At 38.1% G+C, this 24,503-nt stretch overlaps 3 protein-coding genes across 4 annotated transcripts; 2 read left to right on the top strand and 1 right to left on the bottom strand.

Annotated features, from left to right (window-relative positions):
• Positions 1-226: 226 nt before the first annotated feature.
• On the top strand, positions 227-9,625 carry LOC123691351 (probable elongator complex protein 2). Of its 2 annotated transcripts, none has more exons than XM_045635682.1 (12): positions 227-445; positions 728-1,019; positions 1,200-1,412; positions 1,830-2,039; positions 2,463-2,674; positions 3,113-3,263; positions 3,816-4,007; positions 4,652-4,771; positions 5,268-5,433; positions 6,547-6,811; positions 7,851-8,059; positions 9,261-9,625. In XM_045635682.1, the coding sequence occupies exons 1-12, from the start codon at positions 317-319 to the stop codon at positions 9,397-9,399; spliced, it is 2,298 nt and encodes a 765-aa protein (XP_045491638.1). In that variant the 5' UTR covers positions 227-316; the 3' UTR covers positions 9,400-9,625. The 2 variants fall into 2 exon arrangements, with proteins under 2 accessions (XP_045491638.1, XP_045491637.1); XM_045635681.1 differs by having other exon boundaries at positions 1,830-2,048.
• A 2,165-nt stretch (positions 9,626-11,790) lies between these two features.
• LOC123691171 (myeloid differentiation primary response protein MyD88) lies at positions 11,791-22,708 on the bottom strand. The gene is made up of 6 exons (XM_045635445.1): positions 22,392-22,708; positions 21,689-21,906; positions 20,491-20,672; positions 19,688-19,853; positions 12,966-13,125; positions 11,791-12,639 (listed from the first exon to the last, which is right to left on the bottom strand). Exons 1-6 carry the CDS (start codon positions 22,529-22,531, stop codon positions 12,345-12,347), a joined length of 1,161 nt encoding a protein of 386 aa, XP_045491401.1. The 5' UTR covers positions 22,532-22,708; the 3' UTR covers positions 11,791-12,344.
• On the top strand, positions 15,511-16,569 carry LOC123691172. The gene is made up of 2 exons (XM_045635446.1): positions 15,511-16,082; positions 16,180-16,569. The coding sequence occupies exon 1, from the start codon at positions 15,523-15,525 to the stop codon at positions 15,928-15,930; it is 408 nt and encodes a 135-aa protein (XP_045491402.1). The 5' UTR covers positions 15,511-15,522; the 3' UTR covers positions 15,931-16,082; positions 16,180-16,569.
• Positions 22,709-24,503: the final 1,795 nt, after the last annotated feature.

Below are 24,503 nucleotides of genomic sequence, written 5' to 3'. Positions count from 1 at the left end.
AAAAGCTACATTCGTTCAATCTAACTATTTCATATTAGAGACACTTTGGTTAACATAGAAGGAGAATATTATTATTTTATAATTTAAATTCGTATAATTAACTATTTCTTGCATAAATTAGATTTTTACTTCACATAAAAAATTATCGAAAATAGCAAACTGAGATTAAAGAATTAATAAACGAATATTTTAACCTTAATCAATACAATGTGTCAGCGCATGTCGGACTTGCAAATGTAGTGTCAAAAAAATTCACAACAAACTCAACAAGTCGCACATATCTTGAGAAATAAATAAAATTTGATGAAAATACACCATGTTAAAGATCAACACTAAGCAGGTGTATACCTCAGTGGCTTGCAACCGAACCCCAGAAATTGTAGACTGGAATAAAGCGGGAGTTATTTGTTATGGAGCCTGTAATGCGATCGTCATTTATGATACGGTGAAATTTCAATAATTTATTTGCTTAATCATTTATTATTGTGAATAAGTTTAAAATAAATTCAGTCAATGCTTAGGTATCATTTTATTATACAACTTTCTCTATACTATCTTTGATATAATTTTTCTACACTATAACTTATTCCATGGAAACTTATGGTTGAGGATTATTCTCATTATAGTAATCATATTTACGATATATCTTTTGTTTAATTAATTGTGTATCGCTTAAGAACCCATAATTTCTCTATTTCTCATTTTTAACCTACTCAATCCTTTACAGAAAATAATATACAAAGATCCTATAACAGTTCTGAATCATCACAATGCTCGAGTTAACTCCGTAAAATGGCTCACAAGACCAGATGGTTCTTGTACGGAGATGATATCAGCATCTGCAGATAAAACAGCAGCAATCTGGACCCTGGTGAAGGGAGACTGGAAGGTGACTAGTGTGCTCGCTGGCCATGAGGATGGTGTTACTTGCATCTTCGGGATGTACACAGGCGGCAATGATCTGTTTGTGTTCACTGCATCTGTTGATTCCACTGTTAAAGTATGGGAGCGATCAAATGGTATGTATTTTGCAAGAAAATTATATTAGAACTTTGATTATATTCTTATTTGTAATTAGCTATAAAAAAACTTCCAATTTGCATATAAAATAAGATAATGTATAAGTAGATTATGAGTTTGGTTATAATTTATTTCTTAAAAGAGAAAAAATCCTTAACTAACATGCAAACAAATTACAGATACAGTGTTCCTGAAGCAAACTATACACCTCAACTCTGGGCTCTGCCTCACGCTACATGCACAAATGCTGCCCATCGTCAGCAAACCGGTGCTGTTCCTGGGCCTCGATGATAATAAAGTACATGTGTTTGCTTTGAATGGAGAATATCATCGAGTGGATACCCTGTTGGGCCACGAAGATTGGGTGAGAGGACTGGATACGGTGATGGATGGTAAGTTTATGCATATAGATATTTTTGATTTTATTAATTGAATTGAACACATTCAACAGAATGACTAGGCTGAACATTGATTTAACAGCCATGCTTAAAATCCAACTAGTTAGCGAATTTTAAAATAGCTCTTTGATCAGAGCAGATGCTCGATATATTCTTGAATGACTAGCACATTCATTGAATGAGACTTTAACACTATCATATCAGTAAACTAGTAAAATTATACACTAGCATTCAATTTGCATGCATATGATCACATAACTAATGATTATGTATAATATATTATGTATAATATTCAGAAGACAATATTAAATTTACATGTTCAAGCAATAAGCAAATGAATTTGAATTAAATTGTGTAAATTTCATGAATACTACATTACATATAACAAAAATAATTTTCTACATATTTCAGACAACACAATCCTCCTTGCCTCATGCTCTCAAGACACATACATTCGCGTGTGGCGCATCCAGCGCTTCGACGACGAGCCGTGCTCCTCCACGGGCATCAAGGTGGAACGGAAGGTGTTCGAAGCTTATGATATACTGTGGTCGGTGAAGCTGGAAGCAGTTCTGGCGGGACATGAGGGCTGGGTGTATGGAGTACAGTGGGATGTGTTCAGTGAGAAAGGTCATTTTTGTATTTAAATGTGGATTTAATACTGGGAGTTAGGGTTGCTTAGTTTCAACTAGATTCAAGCGTACCTTGTAGGGAAATGCGTACCATCTTAGACTACATCTTAGCTTAAGATCAGGCGAGAATGTGGTCAAGCGCTTCCCTATCGACAATAAAAAAAAATTAAATTCATGAGTCGAGTTGTCAAGCGACGCCGCTGTATGAAAGTCCCAATTCTGATAAAAAATTATATTCCACAAAATTTTAATGGTATAAAATTTTAAATCAAATTTGGACACATTTACTAATAAGATATAAAGTAACGTTAGTGTTGTTGGTTATTATCCAAAACTTTCGCGGGTAATGAGCTGATAAATTATATTTTAGTTGCTTTAAGAACTATTAAAACAACATAAATCCTTTTCACAGATAATAAACAACCCCTACATCGCATCCTATCATCATCGTTAGATAAAACAATTATCCTCTGGGAGCCAGAACTCGGGGGAGCGTGGGTGGAGAAGATAAGAGTGGGAGAAGTGGGGGGAAATGGGTTGGGCTTCTATGGGAGCCGGTTTGGGCCGACTGGCTTCTTGGGACACGGGTACAATGGATCATTGCACCTTTGGACATTGGATAAAGTTAGTATTCAATAAAAATCCATACTAATATTATAAATGCGAAAGTAACTCTGTCTGTCTGTCTGTTACTCAATCACGCCTTAACTACTGAATCAATTTGCATGAAATTTGGTATAGAGATATTTTGATACCTGAGAAAGGACATAGGCTACTTTTTACCCCGGGACATAAAAACATTAAAATCATCGGCCTAGTCATTCGATTAAATGTCATCAATAGCAGATTCAATCAGATGACTGCATATATTTATTTACTTACCTTTTGTAGTTCTTTGGATAATTTAATAATCTAATCATGTGACTTGTGCGCCATTATAGTCAAAATAAAGGAAAAACTAGTGTATCAGTCACCATAAATAACTAAAAATCACAAAAAGTAACTCCGAATTTCGTTGAAACGCAAATTTCAACTGCCAACTTATTTTACCACTTTTTTCAGGAATTACAAACATGCGTGCCGAGCGTAGTGCTGGGCGGGCATTTCGGCGCAGTGGAGGATATGAAGTGGGAGCCGAAGGGGAGGTACGTCCTCAGCGTCTCCCTCGACCAGACCGCCAGGATACACGCGCCCTGGAAGAAGAATATGTATGGTGAGGGGAAAATATACACTAATATTATAAAGCTGAAGAGTTTGTTTGTTTGAACGCTCTAATCTTTGGAACTACTGGTCCGATTTGAACAATTCTTTCGGTGTTAGCCCATTTATCGAGGAAGGCTATAGGCTATATATCATCACGCTAAGACTAGCAGGAGCGAAGCAATGCGGCTGAAACCGCGGGGAACAGCTAGTATTAGATATAGGAATATATTATATTTCCTTTACATAATATCTAACGACTTTTATCGAATACACTATAGATATTATTTATTCTGTTTTGTATGCAAACAGGATATTTAGTCTATGCAAAAAATCGTAACGGCAAATAAGATCGCAGTTTAGATTTGAGCTCTTGGTTCCTATGTTTAGTTTTTGAAATGTAACTTCATAACTTAAGCATGCCAGCAGATTTTAAATTCACATTTTGTATGTAACCCGTTTTTTAGTATTGTTGATCAAAGCTTTAAAACAATTAACTACCTCTTCTCTTACTTTTAAGGTCATAATTTAATACCTCTCTCTTACCAAACCGTTATTATCCCAGGTGCATACCAATGGCACGAGATAGCCCGTCCCCAAGTGCACGGGTATGACATGTGCTCCGTATCCATGATCTCTCCCACGGAGTACGCGTCAGCTGCTGAAGAGAAGGTGGTCCGAGTGTTTAAAGCACCCGCCAACTTCATACAGAACTTCCAGAATATCACCGGCGAAGAGCTGGAGGGGGATACACAAGGTGAGGGTCTACAGGTGTAGAGAAGTGTCACTTTGTGAAGGAGAAGGTGGTCCGAGTGTTCAGAGCACCGGCCAACTTCATACAGAATTTCCACAATATAACTGATGAAGAGCTGGAGGGCGATACACAAGGTGAGGGTCTACAGGTGTAGAGATGTCACTTTGTGAAGGGGAAGGTAGTCTGTATGTTTAAGGCACCGGCCAACTTCATACAGAACTTCCAGAATATAACTGATGAAGAGCTGGGGGATATATAGGGTGAGTATGTCTATGTGTAGGTACAGGATTGTTTCCAGGAGTAACAACTTGATGAAAAGGTGGATCTTGATGGTTGGACTATTAATGAAATAGCTAATTTTACCAGTTTACGGTTACATTCATATAAATATACTAGCTTACCGCCCGCGGCTTCGCCCGCTTTCTCTAAAACTATCCTATCTCTCAAGTTGGATCGAACTGCACATGGTGTGCGAATTTTATTATAATCGGTTAAGTGGTTTAGGAATCCATTGAGGACAAACATTGTGACACGAGATTTATATATATTAAGATTTAAAAGTGACACATCACATGCTTTATTTGATAGTAAATACCGCTACATAAATTAATCAATAATGAATATCGTATATTTTTAATACCGTACAGGACCTGAAGGTGCGTCGGTTCCTTCCCTGGGGCTTTCCAACAAAGCTGTGTTTAGCGGAGACGATATGGCAGACGCTGATGCTGATAAGGATGGCTATTTCGTGCCTATGGAAATGCATGGTGAGTTTAAAGAGAATATTTTTGAATAGCAAATTTTAATAAAAATATGCATTTAAATATATAGATTGATACATTGCTTTGTTAAACGGAATTTCTTATACGATAAAAAGTAATTTGTTTACAAATTCCAAACATCGTACTTGTATGTTTGAATGAATGCATGTTTCTATTCACGTGAAAAGCACTGAGCCGATTTCGATGATGGTCGTCTGTGAAACCGCGCAGAACAGCTATTGCATACATTTTTACGTAAAGTTTAACGTTGGTAAATTTTACGTAAAAAAAATTATTATACTTGATATTTAATCAAAACAAGTAGGTACAATATTTTTTATTAAAATTCAAAATTCCAATTGTCTTTATTTGCTGAATGTAGTTACATAGCTGAGGTAATAATTTTATAGGTTCTTAGACATTCTGCTCGTAGTTGAGCGTGCAAATATCTTAAATTATAAATTACATTATACAATATTACTAACACAAATATCTTCATCAGAACCGCCAACAGAAGAGACCCTCATGCAGAACACTCTCTGGCCAGAAGCGAACAAACTCTACGGCCACGGTTATGAAGTGTACTGCGTTGAAGCGAGCCCCGATGGTCAGTTACTGGCCACCGCTTGTAAGGCAACTACTGTTGAACATGCTTCTGTGCTTATATGGTAAAAATAATATTTTAAATATTTTATTCACAGTTTCGTACAGATAATTTTTCAGTAATTTATATTTAAGAATATAAATTCGCCAATAAAGGCAGCCGTACACGGACCGCTTCAAGCAGTTGAGCCCGACGGCTTGAAGCCGCGACCGCGTGGTGAGCTATAGACATTAATTCACTGCCGCACACGGACTGCTCGAGCAGTCGCGACCGCTTCAAGCCGTCAACTGCGCGGTTTGTAGCGACTGCTCGAGCAGTCAACGACCGACAGCTCGAGCAGTCCGTGTACGTCGCTCAGCCGTTAACTGCTCGAGCTGCCCGTGTACGGCCGCTCTTAGACACGCAGGTTCACAAAATCAAATTCTGTATTTGCTGCGTATCAAAATAAAATTAATTTCAGTTTAAACACATTTTGAAACAAAGATTGTACTTGGAAACCCAGTACCTAACTTTTGAACAAAATTTATATAAAAATATGTACTGTAACTATATTCCTGATACATGCAGATTGATTGAAAATTCATCCTTTTACATTGGAGAAACTGATTAAAGTTTGAATGGAAACGGAAACTTCTTTCCTACAAAAAATATTTAAACTTTAATAGGCTCTTAGAGCGGGCGGCTCGAGCAGTTAATGGTTGAGCGACGTACACGGACTGCTCGACTGCTCGAGCTGTCGCTACAAACCGCGCAGTTGACAGCTTGCAGCGGTTGCGACTGCTCGAACAGTCCGTGTCCGGCAGTGAATGAATATCTATAGTTCACCGCGCGGTCTCCGCTTCAAGCCGCCGGTCTCAACTGCTTGAAGCGGTCCGTGTTCGACCGCCTTTATATTCTAAATTGACTGCACTAAAAATAATCTTTTTTTGACGTGACAACGTGACACGCACGAAAACACATGACTCATGCGGCGTTACCTCGCTCTGAGGCGTTCCATGTAAGGCTTGAAGTGCGAGCGAGAGCGCGGAACGAGCGACAAAGAAGCACTATCGGCCTTAAGACGTTGTCACGTTCAACTATCGTCAGTAAACCGACATTACAGACAACCAATTTTTTTTTTTAACAGGGTAAAGTTTTTGTGTTTTCTTTTATTTCCAACAAATTCATTTAATTGCAGGGACACCAAAACTTGGAACCAAACCCACAAGCTAGTATCCCATCAGCTCACGGTCACACAAATCGCGTTTTCGCCTAACTCCAAGTTTGTGGTCACCGTCTCGAGAGATAGAAAGTGGACTCTATACCAACGGGACATAGAGACAAATTCGATTGAAGCAGTGGCTGGTACTGATAAGTCTAATGGAGTACATACGAGGATTATTTGGTGTTGCGCTTGGTTCTATGATGGTACTGGGTTCGCGACTGGGTCTAGGGATGGAAAGGTAATTGTAATGGGTAATTGATAGTAAAGTGAATAATTTATGTGTAGAAATTGTGGTTACAACTTTTAAACTAAAAAGTATATATATACAAAAATAATCAAAAGAGTAAAAACCATTATAACATAATATTATGAATTAGTTATTATATAAAGTAAAAAACAAAAAAAAAACAAGATTGTATAATGTATATATTCAAGATTGTAAAATTACTTTAAATAGTTAAGTCATTTACACTAAATTTTTAAATAAATTTACAATTAATATTAATTATTTTAGTTCATGCACTCGATGTCACATTTAGTTGATTTATATCCGCGTTAGCATTCCTTACGAACACAGCCATACCGTCATAAGACGATATATTTGCACAGAGTAGTTCTCCGCTCACCCGCAAGTTTTTAACTTTTTTGTCAAGGTGTACAAGTTAACACTATTTAATTAGAATAAGTGAATTGTAAAATTCTTTTGAAAATAAATGTCTCTAAACCTAAACTGTGCAATTTAGTAACATTCACAATATAGTTGAGGTGAAAGATACAACTATATTGTGAATGTGAAAAAAATAGCTTTGAGATAAGCATATGAAGTAGATTCGAATCTTGGAGTTTCTTGCTGGTTCTTCTCCATAGATACTGCTTTCCGAATCGGTGGTAATTGTTAAAAATATGTAATGACGATTCGATAGTGCTTCTAAAAGAAGTCTAATTGAATAAATAAATGTTTGAGTTTGAGTTTTAGAGGAAATTTCTATGTACATTCGAATCTTAAAGAAGAGGAAACAAGATACATGATAGTGATAAATATAAAAGATTATAAAAATTATATATTAAGTAAAAAACACTGGTACAATTAATCTTGAATTATCTGTTTTTAGCGTTTCACATAAGTATAAGTAGGTAAAATTAATTACGTTTTATTATTATTAAAACTTAGATTGTAGTATAGTATATTATTTTTAAATTGCATTTTAAATTGTTTACAGCGTTCAAATTTACCGTTCTTTAAAAATGTATAATTTAACATTATTGTTATATTCCAGGTGTGTCTCTGGTCCAAAACCGACACACAGACGGACACATCGCTAAGGAACTACGCTCTAGTGTCAAAACTGGAACTCCAATCATCTGTAACTGCGTTGGCTTTTGGTCCGTTGCCAGGGGTTTTCGCCGCTATTGGGCTGGAGACAGGGGTCATTTTGCTGTACACGTTCAAGGATACGTGGTCTCTGCTGCTTGAAATGGATAGGAAGTAAGTTATATTTAAATATCTATACTAATATTATAAAGCTGAAGAGTTTGTTTGTTTGTTTGAACGCGCTAATCTCGGAAACTACTGGTCCGATTTGAAAAATTGTGGAACCACGGGGGTAAAACCACGCGGAGCATCTATGTATTATATAAAACTCAAAGGTGACTGATATAGTGATCTATCAACGCACAGCCCAAACCACTGGACGTATCGGGCTGAAATTTGGCATGCAGGTAGATGTCATAACGTAGGCGTCCCCTAAGAAAGGATTTTAGAAAATTCTTCCCCTAAAGGGGTAAAATAGGCGATGAAAACTTATACCATGAAAATTTATCTTTTCCACGCAAGCGAAGCTGCGGACAACAGCTAGTATAATATATAATTGTTATGACGTGATTGCGTTGATTACGTCTCGACTTAAATACTTAATCACTATATTTAAAAAAAATCACGTAAAACAGTTCAGAAACCTCGGAGTAATCGGTGTACATACATAAAAAAATATACCGGCCGAATAATTGATAACCTCCTTTTTTTGAAGTTGGTTAATAAAGTTCAATTCATTTTGGCGATTTGATACACATTCAAATCGTCTTTATTTTAAAAAATTTGATTTTGATTCTCAAATAATATTAAATGTTAATAATGTTACCTTATCCAAAAAATCTTGCTGCATCCTTAAAATGTATTCTAATTATGTATTTTATCTTTTAAAGAAGAATTGATGTCAAAAATAAACTTTAAAATATACATTTTGAAGTGAAACTTTTTTGGACACGTTGAGAGTGAAATTTCAAGGTCGCGTCATGGAAATACTCTCATGGAGTACGGCGACCATGTTGGTTTTCTCTAATCTTGCAAAAGAAGTTTCACTACTGACACGTGTGCCGAGCACATGCTTTTTTTATAATAATATTGTTTCATGTGTAAAATCACTACTATTATTTAAGTGACTTCTGTATACTTTCGTCTAATTTTGTAGCTCATCATATCCTTACTAGCATTCCGCCCGCGGCTTCGCCCGCTTTCTCTAAAACCTAATAAATTATACACTAAAACCTTCCTCTTGAGTCACTCTATCTTAAAAAAAAACCGCATTAAAATCATACAAAAGCATACATAGGGACATAGGGACAGAGAAAGCGACTTTGTTTTATAATATGTAGTGATTACAATAATTTTTATTTATATCCTCTTACAGTGCAGCCCATCACCTCGCGGTAAAGCGTTTAGCCTTCAAGCCGAAACTGGACAAGGACAGAAAACACGAACTGATCCTGGCCTCTTGCGGCGCGGATAACTTCGTGAGAGTCAACAGCATCATAGCGAAGACCGTATAACGGAACATCACAGTGGAAGTCTTGAAGATCGTGTGTCGCTGCTAGGATGACGTTTTAGTAGCATTTGTAACAAGTTTTAAAGAATTACTTACTTTTGCCCAAGAATTTTAAGTCTAAGGGCGGCCGTACACGGACTGCTCGAGCGGTCGGTTGTTGACTGCTCGAGCTGTCTGCTGAACTGCTTGAAGCGGTCCGTATACGGCCGCCCTAAACCACTTTTAACTCTTGCGAAATATGTTATGACGATCAAAAGTTCTAGAAGAAGACTTATTGAATAAATAAATGTTTGAGTTTGAATTTATTTTATCTACATATGGACACATAAAAATTTTATTAATTTCGGTCTTTAATATAGTGCCAAATTCACGGGCAGAAGGCATATATCATGTTGTATTTATCAAAAATAAAATGTACATAAATCCTGATCATTCCTTCGGATAATTTTTGTTTTATTGTAATTTCTATCATAGTTCCTTTTGAGATAGTTGAAAAAAATGCTACTATATGACGTCATACTGGTATGTCTACCGTAAAAGCTCGACTTCCACCTTCCTATATTATAGTGAAGTAATTGATGTATTCATAAATAAATACTTTTGGTCTTACCACAAAACAATTTAAACACTGTCTAAATTTAAACCAGGGATCTGTCACTTAAATATTTGTCTATGTGAAATACGACAAAACCAGATTGAAGAGAACCCGCGCTTAAAGTAAAACCCTGTCTTAAGTTTTTTGTGGTAAGACAGTTAAAATTTAAATCATATATTGGTGTTGTGTGATCTCAAGTAATGTATGAGATATATGTTATAAGAGCTAGCGCGCAAGAGCAACTTTTGTCTCCGCAACTATTTTGTCTCTCCCATCAACTCTATGGGCTAGTAAGAAAGTGCGCGCACGTAGCGACGCAACTCCCCATAGAGTTGATGGGAGAGACTAAATAGTTGCGGAGACAAAAGTTGCTTTTGCGCGTTATCTCTTAATATGTAGTGTTCCCATATTTAATGAAACACTCATTTAACCATAGATAATAAAAAATTGTAGGGTTGCCTGTTACAGCGTAAAACCATAAATGTTTGAATGTATCGTAATTATATTTAAGTCATGTTAAGTTTATTTACTTTCTATTTTGTCTGTGCAGTACAAAAGATTTGTTTGTAAAACAAATTGTTTCCTTATTTGTGTTGTACTTAGTCATATTTAAGTGTATTATTATGAAAATTTATATTGTTTTTTAAACATGATATATTTTAAGGCTGGTTGCAGAGCTTGACCGACCATCAGTGCGTACGTCGGTCCCGCTTGTCATATGTATGGAAATTCATAAAACCGTTCATAGCTAGACCGACCACACGCACGCGTATTGTCATGCGCATTAGTGTCATAGTCACACATTGTTGATGCGTATCGTCAGGACCGACGGTACGCACTGACGGTCGGTCAAGCTCTGCAACCAGCCTAAGAGATTGAAGCTCTTATACTAGTTATCAAATACTTTTGAAGTAAAATTACTGTTTAATGTACTTGTATACTTAGATCTATGTAAATATGTTTTTAGAAATAAAACAAATATATTGAAACATTTCAGTTGTTTTTATTGTTCACGATTAAAATAACAATTCACATATACGCTATACATATAAAGTATATAAATACCTTGGAAGCACCTTTTGAGGATGTTTAATATCACAAGTTAATCTTTTCCTTTAATAAATTTCTGTAAAACCTGTAATAACAACATTTTGTGCTAAGAATTGAAAACTTTTTAACAGTTTTAAAAATATAAACTTAATAATAGCTGGTAGTGTTTTGTTTCTATATCCACGGATATATCTTTTCATTATTTATTTTTATTTAATACGTATTGATACTGATTCTTTAATATTTAAATAAAAAATATTCGAAACATAATGCAGTCTCATATCATTCAAAACAAAAATAACATTTATTCTCTATATAATAAAGTCTAAATTACACATCTCTTTAACTAATAGCAAATACCTAAAAAGCATCAACTTTTAAAATAAAATTACAATCAATGTAATTCGTATGAACTTGTCTGTCTGTATGTATTGTTGCGTTTAATAATATTTCAATGAAATTTCAATGAATAACAGACACAGACTTAGAAAATCTAGTGACCGAAATTATAGAATCAAATTGCACAAATCAAATATAAGTCTCTTACAGGTATAATAATTAATTGTATACCATTGAGATATACATATGGAGACGACACCGCCTACATCACTTATGTTCCGCTCAACATACGCCATATGGCGTAACTGCACGCTCATTTTTTATTTGTTTTAAAGTGAAACGCATCAAATATGCCTTCGTGTGTGTTACGATATTGCACAAATAATACGGAAAATTGCAAAGGAATAACTTTCATCGGTAAGTACCTAACTAGATAATAATTTTTAAAACTTAGAGCAAAAAAATGGCGCACAGATTTTGTTCGTGGTGTTTCCTCCATACGTAGTACTAATATCCCAATGTTGTATACATAGCACAAGCATATATACATAGTTCCTGAATTAATAACAGGAAATATTATATATTTAATTTTCACTTAATATTAATTATTTTTGTGTAATATTTTGTGCATATATTATGAAATCTCTACATAATCTCTTAGAAGATGAAATTTAGGCAACTGTAGTATTTCTCAAAACATAGTTGCCACATAAAACATTTAAGAATAAATGAAAATGCACTTTCCCTATCACATTCCACTAAATAAACACAAATATATCGTTGAATTTAATTTTAAAATAATATTTATCCAAAGCAAAACATATTTTTCCATATCACAATGGCATTCTTAAAAATATTTTTGGATTCAAATTTGGAATGACAATTTCTTTTTAATTTTTTTTCTTTTCCCGCCATTTTGTCTTGAATTTCGTTGATATTTCAGCTCTACCAATGAGCACTCGATATTAATTTTGCAACATAATCGCTTTTTTATGCTTTTTACCCTTGAAAGAGTCCAAAAGTTTTCTAAATCCTGACTTTTTCTTTTTTATATCAATGCTTGAGTTCAAAGACTTTGTTTCGTATGACGATTTGGTATCAGTCGATGATCGGAGGTCGTTCATTGAGGACGTGTCGGTTGGCGGACTCGGTAATTTGAGGAAATTATCTTGTTTCTTCTCTGGAGTGAAACGGTTTGTGTCGCTGTTCGGTAATTCTTCGATTCTCATAGCCGAGTGGGTGGATGATGAGCTAGTCAATCTGGGGAAATACATAATATGTATGTAATGTAGAATAAAATGACAGGCATAAATAGCTGGCAAATATGATTTATTCATTGCATAGTTAAAAAAATAATTTTAATAAACTTTAGATATATACCAGAAGAATTATAAAATTCGTAAGTACATTTGACAAATCCAAACAATATAATAATGAAAATTTGTTAAGAAACGAGCCTACTTTTGATAACATTAACACTTCATACTAACCTAAGATTCAACTATTGTGACATACAATTTTTGGTACAACATTAAAGTAAATCTGGCAATTTTTCTCAAATATATATTAATAAAGAAACACATTACCTGGGCACATCCCGTACTTCCAACGACCGCTCGAGCTTGCCCCAGAACTCATAGGGCGATTTCCGATCAGTACTGTAGTATAGATTGTGGTAGTATGTCAAGTGTAATGGTAGGATGCAATGCCTGTACATTATGGGTATGATTTTCAGTTGCTTCTTTTCTGAAATCAATAAATTACTTTTTAATAGTAGTATATTGAAATAAGAATACTCACTTAAATATTCCATTATTTGATTGTATATTATAGAGCAGATTATTATTTCTTGCGAGTTGCATGTATATAGGCTTTAAAACATCGATTTTTAGAACTCTTCTATGCTTCTTATATAATGTGTCACTTTAAACTGCTTAATCATTAGAATACAAATGTTGAGTAGTGCCTTTGCCCCCAAGGTTGCCCAAGTAATAAAGCCTTTCCTTCAATCACTTTATTACTCTTCACAATACATATGTGTTATTTATGCTAGCCGTTATGCACTACTGACTAATAATTATTCTAATAAATCTAAAAAGCGTCGGGGAAACAATGTGGACGCACACATATACAAAAAGCTCGATCAGCGAATTGCATATATTGAGGGGACACTACACAAATATTACAGAAACTGTTACCTAAATGTACCTATAATGGTTGGGGTTTGGCGGCGTCACTCGCGTCCGTAGGTTTTAACCACCTAATTATAATAGGCCTGCCCTACACGTGCCCCCCGGGTGGTGCTAACCGAGTGACAACTGGCCGGAGGGCTGCTAAATAATACTCCTAGGTGATGGTATGTGCGCAGCATCACCTAGTACTGGGGTTGGGGCCGATGAGGCCGCTGTGGAGCCGAAAGGGCCCAGCCCTAGATAGCGGCTGGCGGGTTTTAACCCGGCAGGCGTACTGCAAACTGGAGGGGAGAGGAGGAGAAGAATGGAAGCAGGTTTTAAAAAGGAACTACCCCAGGAGGGTACCACCAAGGGTGGAGAATCCCTCCCTGAGTCTAACTCAGGCAGCCCCACGTATTCTGGGGGGGGCAAAAACTTGCTTAAAGAAACCGTCACTGAGGGGGTGGGATCCCAGGCCTCCTCGGTGCCAAAAACTACTGGACCGATAAACGTTATTAATGTTATAGGCGCTGGGCCCCCGGGGAAACCCAAGGGACCAAAGCCTGCAAATTTGGGGCGGGGCTCTGCTTCGGCCAAAGTGACGCGACCACCCTCGGGCTTGTGTTGCCGACCTGCGGCTGAGGCGGGGCCTCGTTCAAAACACGGCCATCCTATGGGAAAACCCAAAAAGTTGGCCAGCTCGGCGTGCGCTTCTCCGCCGAGCTACACTGAAGCCTCGGCTGATGTGGTGAACGAGATGAGTAGCGCAGAAAACCAAAAAACACAAAAACCGACAGCGGAACGAGTTGATGCGTCAAAGTCGCGACCAGCCGGTGCACCGACGACCATGAACAGAGGGACCTCAGAATACCTGACGGGACCGATGGAATTGGTTGAAGGAAATCCGGCTTTGGGTGTGACTGAGATGCAATCATGCTCCCGCCCCCCTACAAATTTGGTTGTCTCCAATGCGCCGAAGGTTAGGCTGCGGGGGACCCTCGACCCTGCAGGGGAGAAATCTCCTGCGGGGCCTGAGTCGTGTCGCCCACAGTCATCGGTCGGCGGCGATCTGTCCTCGAACTGGACCGTTGTTCCCCAACAGAGTCGCAAAGTAAAGAATGCACCAGTTGGGAAACACCAGGAAAGCGACCCATCAGGGAAGCGGACCTCCAACTCGAGCGACAGTACGACAAAAAACCGATTGAGTAGAAAACGACGACGGAAATTAATGGCTCGTGATAAACTACAATCCGAATTGGATAAAACTACTGGCCCAAATCCGCATGTGCCCGCGGCTATGAGCGGTTCAGCTGCCGCTGCTGCGGGTTCCGGACCAGGGCCAAATCGGCATTCAAAACCCGTTCAGACAAGCTCGAGAGACCCTGCTGGCTCCAAACGATCGCGTCTCGATGACACTATATCACCGAGAGGGGCGAAAAAGAAGCCTTGCCTTAATGAGTCCCGGGCTGTCCATTCCGCGAGTTATGCGGATGCAGTTAAAGGTGATCTAATTGTGGCGATAACGTCTGACACACCAACTGGTCACCTTAACCAAGAACAAGCCGACCACATCCTGGCATCACTCCAACCCTTGCTTCATCAGGAAGCATTGAACTATAGGGAAGGAGACGCTCGCATCCTATTTAAGGGCAAACCCATGTTTAAGGGGGGCGTCCTTAAGCTATGGTGCGACGATGCGAGGACGGTGGATTGGCTCAAAGCAGCCACCAAGAAGGTTACATTGCCTTCTGGTGACAAAATCTGCGTCAGAAGACTTGCGGACGTGCCGCGTAGAGTGCGCTGTGGCATCCTGCTCCCAGGTGTGTGGAAGGATATGAAGTATGTCGGCCTTCAACTCCAGTACCACAATGACTGGGCGCAGGTACACCGCTGGTTGCTCCTTCGGGCTGAGGTACAGGAGGCGGAAACGTTTCTTGTCATCAGCATACCGGAGGATTTGGTCTCTACGGTCATGGAGCATAACCGTTGCCTAGGATTCTTCTTTGGCTCGGTCTATATTAAGTTCCAGGGGCCAAAGGGTAAATATACCGAACGGCCCCCCGAATGGGACAAACCAACGGTGGAAAACGTGACCACGTCTGCAAAGTCGGATTCTGACTTAAACAAGGCTGCAACACTGCCTAGTTTAACGACAGAAAGTGAGGAGCAAGCCACAGCTCCCTCCACATCGCGCGACACAACTGATGCGCCTATGGAGGTGACGCCTGACGATGAACTCATCCTGCTCTCAGTAGATTCGGACGACCCTGAGTCGGCTGTTTCGGAGAGTGGTGATGAGTACACCAGAAGGTTCGGTGGTTTGGCCCTTGGTCAGGAAGAAGGGGGGATGCTATCTGATGATGGCGAACCCCTCATCTGAATGCCACTTTCTTCAAGCAAACCTCCAGCACAGTCAGAGCGCTACGGCTCAGCTCAGGAAATGGCTGGAGGTAACCACTACGGCCATTGTGCTTATCCAAGAGCCGTGGGTAAGCAACTCTGGCAAAATCAACGGCCTCACTAACATCGGAGGTAAGATTATTTCCATAACAGGTTCTAATAAACCCAGATCCTGTATTTATGTCTCTAATAATCTACAAGTGCATGCACTAACAGAATTCTGTTCTAGGGATGTATGCGCCATCCTACTACTAGGCGACAACAACCACAGGCCCAACATTGTGATCGCCTCGACGTACATGCCGGCAGACGAAGACCCACCACCACGAGAGTTTGCCAGGCTGGTGGAGTACTGCGCGGGAGAGGGTCTGGAGCTTATCGCTGGCACAGACTGCAATGCACACCACCCCCTATGGGGGATGCCTACAGGTAACAACAGAGGCAGAGACCTTGTTGAATACTTATTTACAACTAGTCTTAATTTAGTCAATACAGGTGCCGAACCAACCTTCGTTACTCGCCGATGTAGAACTATCATTGATCTCACACTGGCGACCCCTGGCATCATAGGTAGCATTAACAACTGGCACGTGTCAAAGGAGGCTTCTTGCTCCGATCACAGGTGGCTACGTTTTAGCCTACAGGTAAACACTATTACACCCATTCCTACGAGGAATCCCAGGAAAACTGATAGGACACTCTACCGGGCCCATCTTGAAAACCTCCTCACGAATTCATGCTTTCCAGATAGAATAATGCATATACCGGATTTAGAACGTCTGGCAGAGCAACTAACTACAAATATTATTTCCAGCTATAACACTGCCTGCCCACTGCGGGTAACGAAAGCAACAGGTGCCAAACAGCAATCCTGGTGGGGACCGGAACTTGCCAAACAAAGACAATTGGTCAGAAGATCACTAAACCGTGCAATGAACACTAACTGCGACCATGATTGGAACACTTACAAAGAAAACAAACTGAATACAAAAGACAAATAAGATTCAGAAGCAGTGCAGGATGGAAGAAATTCTGTGATGGCATTGAATCATGTAATCAAGCAAACAGAGTGCGCAAAGTCATCTCCTGCTGCAATACGTCCAAGCTGGGATCGATCAAAAAAGGTGACAACACTCTTACAAAAACACCAGCTGAGACGGAAGCTGTTCTGATGCAGACACACTTCCCCGGCTGCAAATTCATACAACGACACGAAAGGAAAGACACAGCAACCCACAAACCATGTGATGAAAACTGGAGTACTGCTGAGCTCATAGTCAGTAAGGAAAAAGTACAATGGGCAATCGACAGCTTTCAAGCGTACAAGGCACCTGGTCCAGATGGTATATACCCGGCTTTACTACAATGGGGGGGACCGATACTCACGTCTCATCTATCTGCCATTCTGACATCCAGTCTTGCTCACGGCTATATACCGACCAGCTGGAGGACTGTTGACGTTATTTTCATTCCTAAAGCAGGGAAAACAGACTACACGGATGCGAAAGCCCACAGACCTATCAGCCTCACATCCTTTTTACTCAAAACACTAGAACGGCTCTGTGATAGACACATTAGGGATACTGCCCTCGTGCGTATTCCACTACATCGGAACCAACATGCTTACAGCCATGGTAAATCTACCGATTCAGCCTTACACTGTGTGGTGTCCAAAATAGAAGAAGCCCTACAAGAAAAATCAATGTGCCTGGGCACTTTCATAGACATTGAGGGAGCTTTCGATAAGACACACTACTCAAGTATACAAAACGCCCTATCACAGCATGAGGTTAACCCCACAGTAGCCTCATGGATTATAAACATGCTAGGCAGTAGAGAGATACAACTTAGCAAGGATAAAACAAAGAAAGTGCTGGTCACCAGAGGCTGCCCACAAGGGGGAGTACTTTCACCGCTCCTGTGGAACCTAGTTGTGAACGACTTGATCAGCACACTAAACAAAAACAAATTCCATACCATTGGATATGCAGATGACCTAGTAATACTTATCTCCGGTAAGTTCACGAGTGTTGTCTGTGAAATTACACGCTCTATTAATAGTTGAGCGCTGGTGCAACAAATATGACCTTTCAGTGAACCCGCGCAAGACGGAACTTGTTCTATTCACTAACCGACGCCTTCTAGGAAGCTACCAGCTACCAAAGCTATTTGGCTCCGTACTTCAGTTATCGAAAGAGGTTAAGTACCTCGGGATTACCTTAGACGATAAACTCAACTGGAACAAACACCTTGAGAATAAGATCGAAAAAACAAGCATCTCTTTCTGGCAGTGCCACAAAATGATTGGTAACAGATGGGGGCTCTCCCCGAAAGTCACAATGTGGCTCTACAAAACTGTCATAAGACCAACGCTAACTTACGGCTCTGTGGTTTGGTGGCCAAAGACACAACAATCGGCGGCTATAAGCAAACTGCAGAGATTTCAAAGACTCGCCTGTCTGGCAATCACTGGCAGCATGAGCACAACACCGACTGCTGCGATTGAGGCAATGCTCGACCTGCCACCACTACATCTTTTTGTAAGACAAGAAGCTCTAGCGACAGCTGTAAGGTTAAAGACACAAAACCTCTGGAGAATGTTGCCTACAGCACACAGTAAGATCTTAACTATGGCAGCCGAGAAGGAGTCCTCACTCCTTGCCATAAGTGATAAGATCCCAAAACAATTCATCTTTGACAAGAAATATAAGATACAGCTGCGTGAATACACGTCAGAACACAACAGCGTTGAAGACCTACTAATCTTCACGGACGGGTCCAAGACTGGAAATGGGACGGGTGCTGGGGTCTTCTCTGAGGACCTAAACATTAACATCTCGCACCCCTTGGGACCCCATAATACAGTCTTTCAGGCTGAATGCCTAGGACTTCTACTTGCAGCTTCGGCCATAATTAAAAGAAATGTAACAAACTATTCGATTCGGATCTTATCGGATAGCAAAGCAGCACTCATGGCAATCAAAAGCCATGAAATCACTTCAGGGTTGACCCTTGAGTGTCACTTAGCCCTAACTAAGGTATGTGACCTGGGAAATTCCCTAGTACTACAATGGATAAAAGGACACAGTAACTCACGTGGAAACGATGCTGCTGATATACTAGCCAGAAGGGCATCTGAAACACCGGTCATGGGACCTTTTCCCATTATACCGATACCTGCTAGCTGGACCCGGATGATGATTACCCAGCTCACTAGCACTGCTCAGAGAGCAGAATGGTCAAGCAGATCTGACTGCAAGCAAGCCAGAGAAGCCCTACCGGACATTGACTCGAGACTTGCACGTCGGCTTCTCAACCTACGTAGAGTGCAACTACGCGTAATAACAGGGACCCTCACAGGGCACGGCCCCTTCAACAAACATCTCTTCAATCTAGGGATCACAGACAGTCCGCTATGCAGAGCTTGCATGGCGACCGAGGAAACGGCAGCCCACGTCATCATGGAATGTAAGGGGGTTGCGGAGTACAGGGCAAGACACCTGGGGTCTCCTGGGTCCCTCCCCGAAGCCTTTGGCAGCCCTCACAAGCTGCTTGGCTTCATGGAGGAGCTCGGGTGGTTTCAGTTTTAGCTGGTTTCCCCCACCTCCCTCTCTCACGCAAAATAGGCGCTTGACGTCGAGTTGCGGAGAAATGCCCGTCTATTAGGTATTAGGTACCTATAATGGTTCAAAAGCAATATTTTTGAAAATTAATAGCTCATACATCATTCCACTCACCAATTCCATCAGCCTGCGCTAAATTCATGAAGAACGTATTAGCCGGGCTGCGCAGGAAGTCTGGAGAATATATCAATATGATGCGACTGCAACGTTCTGAGATCAGACGAGAGACTGGCGCGAAACGTGTCCCGTGACCCGGGAGGAGATCGTCTTCTGTACATAGCTGGGGATGAATGTTATATTATTATTATAGGTTTTAATAAACAATGTTTGTTAAAAAATTGTATAGTTTATTTTACAAAGGATACTTTGTAGTCTATCATCTCCTTAAGTAATATTTTACATGACAGTTGCATTTGGAATCATAAACAGATTATTAATTTTATTGCAAGTAGGCGAAAATCCAAATCTACCTTGACAGACTACGTATTTTTTCGCTATAAGAGTACCTTTTTTTACATTCACAAATATTAATTATTAAACAAGTATTGTGACGATTATTATAAAAAAAAGGATTTGAATGCTGTCATTATAAACATGAATTAAAGAAACTTTATCACTACAAATAATCTGTTTATCTAATTGTCCAAAAGATCCATACATTGCAATATTACATCATGTTTATTATAATGTATAAACCTATTTCGAAATGAAATTATATACGACTAGCTTACCACCCGCGGCTTCGCCCGCTTTCTCTAAAACGATTTGAGATTTAAACTATTCTATCTCTCAAGTTGGATGAACTGCACATGGTGTGCGAATTTTATTATAATCGGTTAAGTGGTTTAGCAGTCCATTGAGGACAAACATTGTGACACGAGATTTATATATATATATTATAAGATTTGCATACATACCCTAAACCCATTCTCTGTGAGCCGACTCAACAGCTCATTAACAAAGTCCCGATCCTCTCTTGCGTACAACACGTACGCGTGATAACGTTGCGGACAACCAAACTTCTTATCATCGTCCGTGATCAGATCCTCTTCTGACACTGCCACCAACTCTTGGTTGCCATTTTGATTCACTTGTTTAACTGAAAATGTTAGTTATTAATGAATAGGATATAACAAGATTTATAATATAACTAGCTGTTCCCCGCGGTTTCAGCCGCATCGCTCCGCTCCTGTTGGTCTTAGCGTGATGATATATTATAGCCTATAGCTTTCCTCGATAAACGGGCTATCTAACGCCGCAAAGAATTTTTCAAATAGGACCAGTAGTTCCCGAGATTAGAGTGTTCAAACAAACAAACAAACTCTTCAGCTCTATAATATTAGTATAGATATAATTGTTTAGGAAGGAAAATCAAAGCTAAGTAAGCTTTCCATCTCATAATACATCTGTAAAATTTTCCTCAAGACCAAAATAATTTATTACTCAAATGAGACTTCATTATATAAATAATTAATCAACAATAGCTTATCAAAAAATGATAATATTTACAAATTGGAACTATCACTTTTTATTGTTATCACTTAATCAGTGCATTCTAATTAAGAGATTTTATAACTTTAAAAATACTAATTACGTAATTAAAAAATTGTTTATAATTTTTCATTCATATGAAAGAATAGCCGATAAAGATAATGATTTTAAAATTGTGTTTCAGTAAATATTGCAAATTATGAAATATTTATATTTAAACCGATACATTGATAAACTATAGATTGCAAGTTACTCAAAGGATTTATACTATTTTTAAATACACTCACATTTTATTTAGTTACAAGCTGTGCCCTGCGGTTTTACCCACAGTGCTTCACTCCTGTTGGTCTTAACGTGATGATATATAGCCTTCATAGGTATATATCTAACACCGAAAGAATTTTTCAAATCAGGTCAGTTATAGTTCCTGAGATTAGCGTGTTCAAACAAACAAACAAACTCTACAGTTTTATAATATTAGTATAGATACTAAGCACCGTTTGTTATGGAAATCTTTGGGGGAGACCTATGTCTTGCAGTGAACGTCCTAGAAGGCTGGAACGGATACTAAGCACTAGAAGACATTCCCAAATTTACTATTTGAAAATATGTAGATAGACTCACCTATAAGCTTATTTCTGCTAGCGAGATCCAACAAATCATCATACACATCATGTCTATCAATCCACTGCAGGATTTCCAGGAGCCTCCCGACAGTTGCCGTACCATCATTGCTGTGTATCCACAAATCTAGCACCCGTCGAGTTTTATCATTGTATTCTCTGATACTGGCCGCTACTTCTGAACTTATGTTGGCAAGCGATGCAATGCCCCTCCAATCCCTGAATGTGTAGTAGTGTTTTAAAATTTATAAAAGGTATGTGCTACACACTACATACATGTTTAGAAGCTTTGCATTTTTTTAATTTATTATAATATAGGTACTAAGTAGTAATCTAATAAAGCTTTATGGGTAAAGTCATAATTCACTGATCCATTACATTGCAACCCAAATCAATTGCAAATTTAAGCAATGAAACGATTGTGCCATTGCTAAAATGTGTAACACTTTTGTAGGTCACACAACATCCTGTTGATAATCAACAGCAAGTACAAACAGTAGTTAGTATATTTGCCGATTTAATTTTTAACCGTAAATATTTTTCGGCCTTTTACACTTATTATGAGGAAAATAGTATCACAAAAATTAATTAGATCACAGAAATGTTCTTCCCCACATTTGTAAACAAATCGAAAACAATCAACTCGATAACCTTTTGACATCTCATATGAATAGGAAAAAATAAAAAATACTTCACATATTAACCTGTGTCTTGAAAGCTGATCTGGACAAACAGTAAGTAAAATTTTTCTTGTATTTAGCAACGACGATAGCAAATTGAGAGATTCATGGGTAAGAGCTGTGAGTGGAGAAGCTCTTAGGTCACTGTCTACCACCGCATTCATTATAACTTTCAATGTTTTCTGTACGTTTAATTACTACTCCATCCATACAAACATGTCGCCAGTTCGTAACACTTATTTTATAAGCACGTTTAATAATTATTATACAATACACTTTGTTTTCTAATTTCTACACACACAACATAAAATCACACAAATCACAATCGCCAAAAATCAAGACTACCAACATTTAGAATATTGTATTCTGTCATTTGTCAAACCACAGAATATAGGCCAAGCTTCAGATAATTTATTAACACAGATTGCCGCGAAAGAGGTCCCGTAGATATGTGGCGCTGTCGGAAAAAAAATTAAAGCTTTCGTTTCATTGTAGTTTTTTTCGAAATAATCAAAGTTAATTCAAATTGTGTTAAAAAAATAAATATAAGTATGGATGAAGGTAAAAACATTGAAAAAAATCTTAATGAAATAATCAATATCCAAATTAGGTACTTAAAATAACCGTAAACAGTTTTCAACCAATTATTATGTATACCACTTTATTTACACATTAATGAGGTTATTGCTAACTCTATGAATATATTTTTTTTCAACACTGAACTTAGTGCAACCTGCTGGTGCATTTGAAAACTAATTCACGTTCCAATTAATTAAGCATCAGCATAATTCGGCATTGTGCGCAACTGAGTCGCATTATGCTCTGATTGGAAAACTACCACAAATTGACATAGAACATTCCGCTAAAAGCGAAATAGGGCTCTACTTGGGCTATACTGACTAAGTACCTACTCTAATCAATAGCAACGTGTTTTGTCAAATAATTTAATTTGAATGTAATAAAGGATATAAGTTTAAGGAAGTTAAAAAAATAAAGAAATTATCATATCATTTCCAATATTTTTATTTTTAAATTAGTGGCAGTGAATTTTTTGGGTACATCACTTAATTTAACAAACTAAATCCGGTCCTGCCTCAGTCTATGAGCGATACAAATAAAATTACTTTAGCTAAAACGATGAAGGTGTCGAAGTCTTTGTAGTACATAATATAATAATTGTATTTGGTTTTCATCGTGATTTATTGTCAAAGACTCCGACTCCGAGATATAGGTACAATCACAGGGTATATTAATGAAAACTTTGGCACTTTACAAGGAGATGACGTAAGTAAATTTCAAGAATCACGAATAACGTCGCAATAAGTGCGTTTGCACTCATCCATCCAAAACGTTTACAATAGGGCAGTTCGCAATCGATTCCTCCAACATCGATACCTCTAAGGAAACTATAATTATAACAAAATGTTAAACATTCCATCGTTATATCAAAAATGTTATCCCAATTTTCGAGTCGTCTACTAAACATAATTATTAAAACTTTGCAGCTACGACTCAGGTGCGTCTATGGCTTTGGAAACTTTACGCCACTAAACACTCATATATTTTTATATTTTATTCATCTCATAATCGAAAACATATTTACAGTGTATGTTTCACTAAACAAAACTTCCCTTCGATATATTATATAGATACGTATTGAAATTATTGGTGTAAATGTGACGTGAAATCTAAACAATTTTTCACACAATTATTTCAGAAGCAATCATTTAAAAATGTATTTTCAAACACCTTAAAAATTAATACATAATGAAAGTTCTCATGTATAATTGTCATACAAGCATTATCTTCGTAAAATATATAAATAAAAATAAATAATAATTTCCTTATGCTTAAAAAACAGAATGTCAATAAATATAATGTTTTATTTTCAAACCACAGAATATAGGCCAAGCTTCAGATAATTTATTAACACAGATTGCCGCGAAAGAGGTCCCGTAGATATGTGGCGCTGTCGGAAAAAAAATTAAAGCTTTCGTTTCATTGTAGTTTTTTTCGAAATAATCAAAGTTAATTCAAATTGTGTTAAAAAAATAAATATAAGTATGGATGAAGGTAAAAACATTGAAAAAAATCTTAATGAAATAATCAATATCCAAATTAGGTACTTAAAATAAC

Source organism: Colias croceus, chromosome 4 (genome assembly GCF_905220415.1).
Source record: "Colias croceus chromosome 4, ilColCroc2.1".
Lineage (NCBI taxonomy): Eukaryota > Metazoa > Arthropoda > Insecta > Lepidoptera > Pieridae > Colias > Colias croceus.
The sequence above is the reverse complement of the archived record's forward strand: the minus strand, read 5'-3'. Positions and strand labels throughout refer to the sequence as shown.